Raw genomic sequence first — 13207 nt, 5'->3', positions numbered from 1 at the left:
AGTGCTTTTCTACCAGTATCCTGAGTCACATGACTGTGAATGGCTCTCCTGCTGTGGGTTGTGTGTTGCTCCCAGACAGTGATGAAAAGAGGGCCCTGGAGTGAGGAGAGTGGGTCTGCCTGACAGGATGACTGGGGAGGAGCTTACCCTTTTCTGATAACATTTTAAAGGGCTCTGCCTGCATCAAACACTGAGAAACTTGGGACCAGGCCTGTCCTGCCTTTTTTTGTCACCCTAGACAGTTTAGAGACAGGATCAAGGGAAGAACTGACTAGAATCAATTTTAGGAGTAAGCCAGGAAATTCCGCTTCACAATAGCTTGCACCAGGTATAAAGGTCAGACCCTCAGAACCACATCAAAGCAATCCTGGACCTGTAGAAGATTCAGAAGGACTGGCCTGGTGCTGGAAGGACTGCCTTGCTGTCTGAAACAACGAAAATTGGACCTCCTTCCTTTGATCCAAGGCTATCCAGAGTCTGTCCAAAGGAGAGTTGGCTAGCCTCCTGTGTGAGCCATAGGGATACAACAAGCTTCCAGAGGTCTCCCTCCAACAGACTGTCTGACCAATAACACTGGTCTTACCTGGACCTACCTCAGCCCTGCTGCTAGCTTCTGCTAGAGTGAGCGCTGATCCCCAAAAGGTGCCCCCAGGTCCTCTACCCTGGCATCAGTGAGGGATCCACCTACATGTTACAATCATGAAGTTTGGGCTCTTCATGAATATGTACGGGCCCATTCACGTCAAGACTATGCTGCCAGCGACGACTGCCAACTCTAAGTTCCAGCGAGACCTGCTCTTTGCACCGTCCGCAACTCGAGACCTATACATCACACCAAGAGTGATCATTCACAACGATCCACCAAAGTGAAGCTCCAGCAACGACTAGATCTTCGCACTACAGCAACAACTGTCCACGACACTCAACCTGTTTTATACTCCAACAACCTTCTCCCACGCAAACAGAACTCTGTGCGAGCCTTGAGAAGTTAACTTTTCAGCGGGACTAAGCTGGTCCCTGTATTTGACCGGCACTCCATCATGTTCAGCCTGAACTTGTGACTTTCTCACGGTCTAGTGCAACCAGAAAACTGCGGTTGTTGCTTTCACTTCTTGGTCTATTTTCACTAAAAAACTGTAAAATCCAATAACTCTAGTTCTACTAATTGGATTTTGTTTGTTTTGGTGACCTTTCCTTTACTAAAATGTAATCTACTTTTATAAATTTGCTTGATTTTTTCCTGTATTTTCACTTTATTACTGTCTGTGTTCTGCATAAATACTTTACACATTGCCTCCAAGTTGAGCCTTAGTATAGGAAACAGTGATGGAGGGAATGCTTGACTTAATCTCAGACACTGGTAATCACTCATGCCACCACCCACTCCACTGTTATTTTGCACACCCTGCCACCTCAGTTTGGACCCAGCTATATGCCAATCAGTCTCCACCCTGCTCCAATCGGACCATTCCAGCCAAACTGCCATGCCAGGTCCTCTCTGAACAGGTACACAAGCAACCCAGGACCGGGTTCGCCCTAGTTATGGGCTCATCAGCTGGGTACAGCTTGGTTCCAGTGACAATGTGTATGGGACCCACGTCTAGGCAAGCCTGCCCCACTTAGGGTGACACAATTAGTATATAAAACAGTGATGGATGGAAATCTTGAATTCATCTCAGCCACTGGTAATCACTTGGGCTGAATCCCAATCCATCCTTATTTTGTACACCATGCCACCTCAGTTTGGACCCAGCTCTATGCAAATCAGTCTTGACCCTGCTCCAATCAGAACAGCTCAGCCCGAACTGGCAAGCCAGGTCTTGCCTGAACAGGAACACAAGCAACCCAGGACCGGTTTCGGCCTACTTATGGTCTCATCAGCCATGTGCAGCTTGGTTCATGTGACACAGTGTGTGGAGAGCTACCACTGTTCTCCAGTTAATTTTAGATAATCTCATATGGCAATATGCAAAGATGCTGTCCCTTGTCCCAGAGGGAGTCTTGTTTTGATCATCATAAAAAGCGTTGTTAACTTTGAATAAGGTGCAAAGTTGTCTTAAGACAACTCTCATGATCAGCTTGCTAAAAAAAGACCCATTCTGGATTAGTATAAAGATAGTGAGGTCTCTAGGCTTGAGACCCGAACTATTCAGAATTAGTTTGATGTGGGAGGTCTTTGTGGTCACAAAGAAAGGGGTTGTAAAAGACAGAACTGAGGATGGTCCTAGTTATCAATATGAAGAGGAAGATATCTTCGAAGATCTGTGGAGGGCTTGGGTCATTAGCAGACACAAAGTCTATTTGGATTTAGCAAGTTCAAAGGAGAGGAGCAGACGAGACGTTTTGGAACATGCATTCATGGTGGGCAGAGAAGACTGAGGAGAGCCAGAGGTTTTGGTGGGGATGTAGGATTCCAAGGTGAAGGCTTTCGGGGCAGTGTACCAAGGAGTTCAGAAAAAGTCTGTGGAGATGCCATCAAGACTCCTGAATTGATAAAGAATTTTGTAAAGTTCTTTGAAGAAGGAGGTAAAGTAGTAAAATCGATTTGCTTTCCTTTAGTGTTGTATATTTTGCTGTTAGTTCTTTGGCACCACGTGTAAACCTAATCATCCTTTCTTTTCCAGAATCTTTCTAGTGCTCAGTCATTGAATTTGAAAGCCTTCAATTGCTTTTTAAAAATCAGCTCCCAGTGGCGACTATGGTGGGAACCACAGGGGCGGACGCGCGCACAAAGAAGATAAAAATGAATATAACTTACAGAACGCAACATTCTCCGGTCTTCTTCTTTCCAGAGGAACTGGATGCAGCAACTCCCTTGACCAATCCTGACACTTCTCTCATGCTGCATGAGAGCAGTGCTCTGATTGGAGGGAGCGGGGAGCGGCCTCACTTGGCGCCCCTCAGTGCTCTGGAGGCCTGTTTTAATACAGCTGGGTTAGAGATGTTTAAAGTGAGCATGTGGGGCTGGCCATCGCAAGACGGCTGGCCTAAAAGACATGAGCATTATAAACAGTACATAGATGCTCACCCTCCTCCCTTCTGCTGTCACTCAGCAGCGGCCCTGCTCTCGTCCTTATGCTTTTTTCGGGACGGGATAAAAAATAAAATGGTAATAAATTACTATTTTATTTTTCATCTCTGGGGTTTTGGCAGGATTTTAGGTGGAGCAACCCTCCTCAGCTGTAACCGAGGAGCTGCCCCTGTCTGGTTTTTTATGTGGTCTTTTTGAGTGGTGTACAGGTTTCATTGCAATCAATTTGTTAAGCACTGAGGTTGAGATATTGGTATGTGCGTTTACAGTGCAGGCTGTCCAGGAGGTTGTTGACATCCTTCGTACGATGTTTGTCTATTGTTTTATGTGCTTCTGCATTGTAGGATTCTCACTGATAGTAATGAACGTAGAATTGTCCTGCCAGGTGGGAATATTCTTTGTTCATGACTTCAGTGAGAATACCTACTATTCTCTAGAATTAAAAGTAAGTAACATTTCCTTTTTGAGGTTCAGAGATGGAGGTTTCTTCAGTGTGAGAGGGGGTTGAGAATGAAGCTAATTTCATTATGGCCAAGCAAGAAGATCCTTTAATTTCCCATGATGAATAATGCTCCAGGCGAGAAGACATCATCTAAGATGTATCTGGCTGAGCGTGATTCGGTCTAGACATCAATTGGTGCAGGTACCGGATCCAAATAAAGGTCTCTAGGATGAGGTAGGCTAGGTATGTTGAGCTAAGTATTGAGTTCTCTGAGAATGCAGAGTTTATGGTGTACCAGTGTTTTAGTGACAGTGAAGTCCCGAAAGGCTTCAGCTGAGGCAAACTTCAAACGAGGTGGATGTCTACCAGTGGGAAAGAGCATGCGCCAGCATGGGAAAGAGAGCACCAGACAGAGAGCACCAGACAGGTAGTGATTTATCTTCAGCAACAGAGTAGTCAGCCCTTTAAGTGACAGGTGCATAGTCATGTAGATGACAGTGACTTCTCCATATCCTTAGCAGTGTGGTTCTGTGCGTAGACCAGGTATCATGGGAATGAACTAGTCTAAAATATGGGCAAGGTTGTCTGCGAGCTGTAATGAAGATGAGGTCTAGGCTGGAATAAAAAATCAGGTAAGATGTTGAAGCTGTTCTTTCTTATCAGTATTGCAATGATGAGGACACAGGAGACAAAACATTTTAAGGGAGGGAGACGAGTACTAGCAGAACAGTTAGCACTCCCTTAAAGATTATGTTATGAGGCAGGTTTCCTAGAACTAAGGGTAATCAGAGGTTGTCAAGAATACTCCTTGTTCTGCCACCTCCCTTTTCCTTCATGGCGTCTGTAATACATGCATAAGTATCTCTGTCTCAGCCTACTGCTGACTTTGAGGTTTCACATTTCTAAAATTCTAGCCGTGGGTTGTAGAATTAGTTGAAAAATGACGCACATGATAAAGCCCCAATTTATTTATATAAATTCCAAATAGATACTGCCCATGGCCGCAAAACGGCAGGAGAAAGAAAATGGGAACAAGAACTTCCAACAGAAATTCACACCCAGGGAATCGGGAAAGCTGCTTGAGAGGTCTCACATTTTTGCCTTGGATGCGCACCTTCTTGAAACACAGCACAAGATACTGACCTATTGGTAGCAAACAGCTGAGTAATTTAACAAATGGAGCCCTTCAGCCAATGACAAATGTTGGGGGTTGTGTGTGGGTTTGTTTGTGTGTGTGTGTATGTATATGTATATATATATATATATATATATATATATATATTCATATATACATACACACATACATACATACAATTTCCTTCTTACACCTCTTGTGGCATTGTCCCAAGTTGTGGAGATATTAGTATGAGGTCATAGAAGCCTGGATTTCTGTGAGACCCTAAAGTCATATTATTGAGATGTCCCTATCCCTTACAAAGATCACCAAATGCAGTAAGAGGCAAACAACTAGCAATGGTGATAGTGGCCAGGATATGATGTCTGCCCACATCTTGGGGAAAGAGTTCCATTCCCGCTCTCTCTCTGTCTACATGGTTAGCTCAACTATGGGACACTCTGGCTATGGAGAAGGTAGCCATAGCAACAGAGATCAAAATAAAGTTCTAGGAAGTGGATTGCAACCCAATATTGCAAATCTTAGCCACTAATTCTGAGAGTGTTTCTGTTCTTGCTACCTTAAAACAATTAGGTTCATCCCATGCGAAATTTCCCGGCATTACCGAGATAAACTCCATAGAGGGGTATCATGCCACCTTGCTCAAACTATAAGACAGGAAATGGCATCCCTTACCAAATAATGTATTACTGTTAAAGTAACAAGATGGGAAGGGTTGGGAGGATAGGGATGCTCACAGTTGAAATGTGCTGTATTATAACCATTTTTTATTAATAAGCTCTCCGCCGACCAGAGGGTTGTAGGCAAAGGTATGTGTTGTCTATACAAAGATAAAAAACAAAGAAAACTAAAATCCTACCCATTTGGGAATGTTTCATAATGCATCTGAAACTGAAGGAATTATCCATCAGAAACATTGTTACCATCCGTAAAGTAGCTCTACAAGAGGAGTCCTAAAGCAGCTGTGTCCAGACGTGACTGACCCTGGTTTTCTCTTTAGGCAAAGTGGCAATACCTGCACTCTGGGGCTTCCTGGAGAAGTACCCTTCACCTGATGTAGCCAGAGCTGCTGACTGGAAAGAAATCTCTGAGCTCATTAGACCTCTTGGGCTGTATGACCTCCGAGCCAAGGCCATCATTCGTTTTTCAGGTAATTCTCAGACAAGCTAATATCAGGGTTGTGCAAGGGATCATAAGACCATGGGTCATACAGAAATCTGGAGCGAACGATATACCAGCAAGCAGACTACATGCAATGCTTGCTTACGGCTAAGCAAAATTTACTGTAGTAACCTTAAACAGCCTAATAAACTCACCGCAAGGGGGTAGCAAACAACTACATGGTGTATCTAGTCTTTCTCCAGTGGTGTAAACAATTGAAACCATGAACCTCGAATCTTATTTGATATAAAAGCAAATCATCAGGGGTATATATATATATATAATTATTCCTCCCAAAGCAGCATCAATGTACCACCAATTTCCACAATGGTAACTAAGGATTAAGTTGTCGTTTTTCTGGGTGTGAACTAGATATGGAGGGTAAAACATTACTGACAATTTGTGTATCCATAAACATAGCACCTAGTTTTACTATATCAGACACAATCCCCCCACATAAGTTGATTTTAGACAAAAATTGAACAGACTGGGTTTCCTGGCGTTTAGTAGCACGTGTCGTACAGTGTTCATGAGTTCAATGTTCACATTATGCTCTTTTTATTTCCAGATGAATACCTGGCCAAAGATTGGAGGTATCCAATTGAATTACATGGGATTGGAAAGTACGGAAACGATTCTTACAGAATTTTCTGCATTGAAGAATGGAAAGAGGTATGAGAAGGCCAAACATTGTGCTATTGTTTTCTTTCTATTGTCTAGCAAAAAAGGTAGATCTGGCTTTCAAATTAGCATGTTTCCTATGTTACCATAAGTAGAAGTTCCAAACAGAAATTTATCTCGGGTATGATTGAGTCTTTCTGGAAATCTTTGAAATCGTGATAATTAATAAATGATATTTGATTTGGAAAATACCTTGGATTTTTAAACACTTCTGCAAGAAATTAATAGGTAGCAATAAAACCATTTTGTTATGCGGAAAACAAAATAAGGTTGTGCAGTTCGCTTTTGATATCAGCTACAGAAAATATTTTTGGTGTTGGGGATGTGATAGAATTTAGCATTGAGACCTTTCGGGTGAGTAGTCACCTAATTGATTGTATTGTTCTGCTTTGATGTGCTGGTTATAAAGATCAATTGCAATAGTGGTTTTAGGATAATAGTATTGGCAGTGACCTTAATGTGGTCAGCCTCATATTGCTGATTTCATCATATTCTATATTACAGGGAAGTCTCAAACAAGCTGGCACCCTACTTCCACCAAAATCCTAGTCGCCATGTGCAATAATGGGTTTTATTAAGAAGAGAAAACAGTATAGTGCTTTTTGATACTCTGTCAATTTATAATGATTTTCTTTTGTCTTCAATTAAGCCTTTTACAAAAAGTGACTATGTTACTGTTTTGGTGTTGGTGTAAAGATTTTGCGAAATGCTGTATTTGGAAATCATCTAGATGTGTACATCTTCTATTTCTCGCTGGGATCTCAAACCCTTCCGTGTTTCAACATTCACTAGCCTAGTACCACTTGGTAGAGTACTGGAATCACTTGATGAAATTAAGAACTGGAAAGAACGTAAATAGTGGCCGTGTTGCAACTACCTTGTAATGTTCCTTCTCTCAATGTTTCCAACCTTTTTTGGCTGCCCTTGTTTAGGTATAGCTTACCAATTGGGGAGGTACCTTTAGTGCGAACTGGTATTGGGTGGAGGTAAGATAGTGATTGAGTTTCATGCAGCCACCTTTTTCTAGGCATGGCTGCCCTCAGTCCACCAATTTCAGTTCCTTTTTAGGTCTTGCAGACCTGCGTTGCAGTGCGCATGCGCTGCTCGCTCTGCGAGGCTTTTTGTAATCGAGCAGATTTCCGAAGTGGAGTGGAAGCCCCGCCCATGATTCTCATTGGCTGCCGTCATCCTTCATGCTGAACGCTAGCCTCCGATTGAAAATGAGGCTTATTTGTTCCCGCCCTGTCTCCTTTTGCCCCCGCCCATCCCGACTGGATTGTTTGCTTGCGGCGTTAGACGGTCCTCAATATCTAGGTGGTCACTGTTGCAATGGAGAGCTTTGTTTTTTTTTTCAATTTTATTGTTAACGCACACTGCTTATCAGCAGCGCTGCTTCCTACATCGGTAGCCGGATACTGTTGCAATGGCGAGGGTTTGTTTTGTTGAGTTTATTGTTAATCAGCGCGTAATTTGCAGACCTTGCTTATTTTTTAGGCGTGTGCACGAGCGCAGACAACTCGTTCTGGTAAAGCACGTCCTAGACAACATTCATCAGATAAACATGAGCGTAATTGTGCTTTGTAGAAGCTGAAACAAAAACATCCCGCTCCCAGGCGTGTCCTCCTATCACCGGCCTCCTGGCCTTCCCTCGGACGCATGTGAACATCCTGACCTCAGCAGCCTACATGCTTCCGGTGCTGAAATCCGATGAGGGCCCGTGCCGGGTCTGATCCCAGCCTGTGGTTGTTTACATTTATTAAGTGGCCTCTACATGCAACAGATCATTTATCAGTCAAAAATGTAAATGTCAAGCTGACGCTCCCATGGTATGACGGAGGGGTCGCCCTCCCGGATATCAAACGGTACTATTGGGCCTCCCAGCTGGCTGCGATTAATCACGGCCTGTACGGGCCCGCCTTAAACCCGGCATTCGCAATGGATAAGATGCTACTCCCGGGTGGGGACTATAATCGAGCGCTCTACTCCAGCGCGCCCGACGCTCGGCTGACCGGCCCCACGCGTGTCATGGTGCGAGTGTGGCACGCGGCCAATGTGGCGATGGGGTGGAAGGACCGTTTGACCCGGGCATCGCCACTATACGCGTCCGAGCAGTTGGGCTCCCTGTGGACCTCGAAGGGCTTTGAGAAGTGGGACATGATAGGCATCAGCAAAGTGGGGGATCTCTGGACGAGGGGAGGATTTAAAACGTTCGAGATGCTGCAGACGGAATTCCAGTTGCATGACAGGGAGTACTTTCGGTATTTGCAGATCCGTCATGCACTGGGCTCCGTCTTCCCAGACGTTGCATCCATGCCGGAGTATTCCCCCCTGGAGGATAGAGTGCTGGATGGACACGTCCCGGACAGCACGATCTCACTGATCTATAAAAAACTGATCAATGACCGCTCGGGATTGCTGACTGCCCTTCGTGAGGCTTGGGTTGCCGATGGACTGGAGCTGGACGACGAGGACTGGACCTCTGCGGTGGCCTCCCCGAAAGAGGTGGCCATACCGGCCCGCCTTCGCTTCGTCCAGCTCAAGATACTCCACAGAGTCTACATGACGGGGCCAAGGCTCCTACGTATGGGTTATGCTGTGGACGGGTTGTGTAAGCGTGGGTGCGGCGCTTTGGGGACCTTTCTACATATACTGTGGGAATGCCCGGAGGTGGAGCGATTCTGGCGTGGTGTGCATGAGGTCCTGCGTGTGGTTACGCATGTGGTGCTGCTACCCGAAGCGAGGAGATGCCTGTTGAATGTGTGGGAACCTGCCGACTACTCAGCGCCACAGACGTGGTGGGTGACTCTGGGATATATGGTGGCCAAGCGTGATATTGCTCAACTGTGGGGATCCCAGAGGTCCCCGACTGTCTCGGCCTGGAAGGAACATATGGATTGGTGCATGTTTCGGGAAAAGGTGGTGTATGTGGCGAGAGGCAAGCCTGGGACATGGGTGAAAGTATGGGGCCCCTGGAACGCCTACCGAGGGGGAATTTGTGCTCTGCCGTTATTGCCCGATCCGTCGCCTGCCCCATCCCCTTAGCCGACCCATTTTCCTTGTTCCGGACATTGAGTTTACCCAGCCCTAGTCCTGATCTCTTCCCCTTCTTGATACTCCTATGGACTGGTAGGGTCCCCCTCTCAGGGGAGCACATGCTGCTATTTCGGATTGTGGATTGCCTTGTGGGTGTGTTTTTTCTGGTTGTTTGTTCAGTTTAAAATGAAACCGTACAGTGGGGTCCGGATAGGGTGGCTATCAACGCTGCTAACTCCTGTGCATCTTCCTCAGCCGCAACGCACGCTCTACAATGTGTATCATATGCTCCTTTTGTCTACTAGCGGCCGGCCGGAAGGTTGTAGGCCCATCTTTGTATATTTTTTGAGTTTTGTAATAAACGGTTTCAAAAAAAAAAAAAAAAAAAAATGTAAATGTCTCTTGGTCTTTAACTGAAGTTTTCCATTTTAGTCAAATTCTGGCAAGGATGACTGTCAGTCGTTGGAGCTTAAGTTTATGTACCGTAGCTGAGCCTTTCATCTCGCGACCGCATTAGGCTATTATCAATCTGGCCGCCTAGGGCTAAGGCAAAAGCTCTGAGTTCAGAAATTATTTCATTCGTATTACGATCATGAGGCCTGCCGCCTACACTATTTATGGAACAAAACTTTTAGCAGTCAGAATGTGTTGCAAAGTACCTTGCTTTGTTTGAGAATTGACATCAGAACCTGATGTGCTTGTGAGATCACCCATATGTGTGAGAACTTGCAAGTGTGTGGGAGAAAATGCACACATGTGAGCGTGTGCGTGATATGCTTAAATGTTGGAAAAGATAATACAGAGTCACTCTGATGACTAGGGTGTGACGCTTAGCTGCATGTAAAGTTGTGACATGACCTCATGACACCGCGCTCAGTTTTAAAGTTAAGCAAACATTGCATTTACGCAAGTTTAAGCTATTGGCATTGTCATTTACAATGCCAATATCTTAAACTCGCGTAAATGTGAGACCTATTGCATTGCAAATTCTTGTTTAGGAAAGGCGTCAAGCTTCACTCTCCCCGAAGACATGTGGGCCTTTCAGGACACCAACTCCATTTTTCATAAGATCCTCTTTTGTGACTACTGCTGAAAGCTAAATGAATGGGAATAATCCTTAACATAGCTTTGTTTTTGTTTCAGGTTCATCCTGCAGACCATAAGCTAAATCTCTACCATGCCTGGCTCTGGGAAAACCATGAAAAGCTTGGACCAAGCTAAGAGGAAATACAACTGCCTGCATTTGTTGTGCATAATGGTGTGAATATATATGACATTGAGGGATTGTGGCGACTGCCAATCAATGAGACAGAACATTGTGTGGTTTGTAAATGTCCCCAAGGCGTCATTTGTGGAGTATAGTTACTAATTTTCCGTTTCTAGTATTACATGTTATTATTTTGTGTGTCATACTTCACGGTTGCCTGTGGTTGAAAAACGTAATTCACAGGAGTGCTGTTATAGCTTTCCATTATGGAGTGTAATTCGCCGGTACACATCTACATGAATTACAGGTTTTGAATCTAGAGGATCAAATGAAGTAAAGTTCCCAAATACTAATACTGCATCAACCAGCATATGATATGCCATTTACATATATTTTCTGATATTTTACATTGATAAATTGTATATTGATACATTTACAGGTAAATGTTCATCTATAAAATAAACATATGTTCTGGGACAAGATTTCTGGTATTTTAAAGATTGATAAAAAAAATAATGTCAATTTGACCTTTTAAAAAAATCATAATTCTGGTGATGGTCTCCTAACGTAACCCTACACTATCCTTCAAATAATCAAGACATTGCTACCTTGCTCCCACCACAGACAGACTGAGCTCATTAAAAGCAGGAAACTAGTTAGAGGTTGGACTGGAGACAGCTGCTAACCGCAGAACAGGCACAAAGGTGAAATAGTTGAGGGTTCTCCTACAGCATTTCCCTTGAACATTTGTATGCATAAGCAAGGTAAAATGGCACAATATCTGGAATTGTATTTTTCCATTTAGAAGGAAAGCTTCATTTTCCAACACAATATCATTTATTTACAAAGTATAGACTTGGAATTGTGTTATAATCTTGCCAAACGTAGAAAATTTTAAATTGTCCAAAACCTTTAAAAATATACTTTTTTTCAACTTTGAACTATATGAAGTAGTATGGAATCTTACAATACAAATTACTATGTATGCCACTCTTAGGGTTTGAGTATTTTGGAACTAGACAATAAAAAACACAATATAGGTCTTTCTCAGTGCTGTGCAAACGCTTTGTCCATTTATATCCCGTTGTTTATTGGAATTACAGTATAGGTCAGATTGGAGAAGCAATTTATGCAAGCTCAGAGTACATTGTTCCTACTACATCTAATATACCACAATTATATAATGTAACGACCCCTATTCATGTGGGAAGGGGGATCTGAATGGGGCAGAGGTGCCTCATTGAGATCTATTGCTCCTCAGAACATGAGTAATAGGACATGACGATGAAAGATGCCACTTTGTGTGGGTAGGAGTTCTCCTTTTTAGCAGTGATAGACTATAGTGGAACACCCTCTGCCCTATATGGGACACTTTTTCCCCACACGGACAGTGAGCTTACAGGAGCCTTTTGTGGTATAGTCCATTGTTTATTTCCTGGAGTATCACAGGTCCTGTTAGTTTAAGAGCATATTAACCTTTTAAAGACTTTTTTTTAGCCATTCAAGGGAGTTCGCATACAGACTCACTCTTCTCGTAGTAATATTTTTTAAGGGACCTGCTTTATTCTTGGGTTGTTCAGAAATTCCAAGAATATTTCCTGGTTGAAAATAAGTGTTGGTGTCTGTCCTCCTGTCCCTTCTAATTCTCTGCCCTCAATATGATGTAGTAATGCGATGCACCTTCTCTTCCTCAGTTTTTTCCTTGCGAGTGTAATATACTGGGGCTGGTACTGGGATTTTCTCCGCGGTTTAAAAAGCATGTTTGGAAATCATATGAAGATTTTTGCAATCATATTTTTTAAACTATTTAGGGAATGAGAGACCTAATCTGTCCTATATGAGCACAGGAAAAGGCTCTGGGGATGCATTTTTCAGTACTGTCATGAAAAAGGAAGAGTCTGTTGAAGTTGTTTTTTCTCAATAGTGGACGGAAAGGGACGGAATTTTAGTCTCAAAAAGTGCAGGCTAAGCACCCTGGCATCTCTAATCTTCTGTGACAAAAATGTCATGTTACAGAGATGTCCCCATACATCATTGTGTCTATTTTTATAAACTAACAATTAGTGCATCAATCAAACTGCCTGTTTGTCACATCGGATATGATAATGTGTAATAAGAGTATTTCCAAAGAGAATTATTGTATAATGTTTGATGTTTTCTAAGTGTTACATTTATTGAGATAACTGTAACTATATTTTTGTATAAAAAAATGTTTATACAGCAATAAAAATTGTAATAAAATAAAAATGCTAGTGTTTGTGACATTCATTCAGTTATGTAATCCAGAGATTGGGAATGGTTTCTGATTGCACAACCCTACACAAAATCGGAACAAAATTACTAGGAAATGCTGAAGAGTTTGATGTAATTGGATAAGTTTCTCATCCTCTCAGTTTGTCTATCTTTTCCATATCCTACCAAAACTAGGTGTACCTGCCAAATGGAATGCCTGGTGACAAGTTTGTTCCAAAGAGAAGGGTGTGAATGGTTCCATTGTGTCACAGTGAATAGTTTTTC

The 13207-nt window shown here is 43.2% G+C and overlaps 1 protein-coding gene across 1 annotated transcript in view; it reads left to right on the top strand.

Annotated features, from left to right (window-relative positions):
- Positions 1–12937, top strand: part of MBD4 (methyl-CpG binding domain 4, DNA glycosylase) — a 103849-nt gene extending 90912 nt beyond the window's left edge. Inside the window, exons 5-7 of the mRNA XM_085627606.1 lie at positions 5609–5758; positions 6338–6441; positions 10627–12937. Of these exons, the coding sequence (XP_085483732.1) occupies positions 5609–5758; positions 6338–6441; positions 10627–10704 (332 nt within the window). The 3' untranslated portion in view covers positions 10705–12937. The remainder of the gene's footprint in view (positions 1–5608; positions 5759–6337; positions 6442–10626) is intronic.
- The last annotated feature ends 270 nt before the right edge of the window (positions 12938–13207 follow it).

This window comes from Triturus cristatus, chromosome 9, assembly GCF_964204655.1.
Source record: "Triturus cristatus chromosome 9, aTriCri1.1, whole genome shotgun sequence".
In the NCBI taxonomy this organism is placed as follows: Eukaryota; Metazoa; Chordata; class Amphibia; order Caudata; family Salamandridae; genus Triturus; species Triturus cristatus.
The sequence above is the reverse complement of the archived record's forward strand: the minus strand, read 5'-3'. Positions and strand labels throughout refer to the sequence as shown.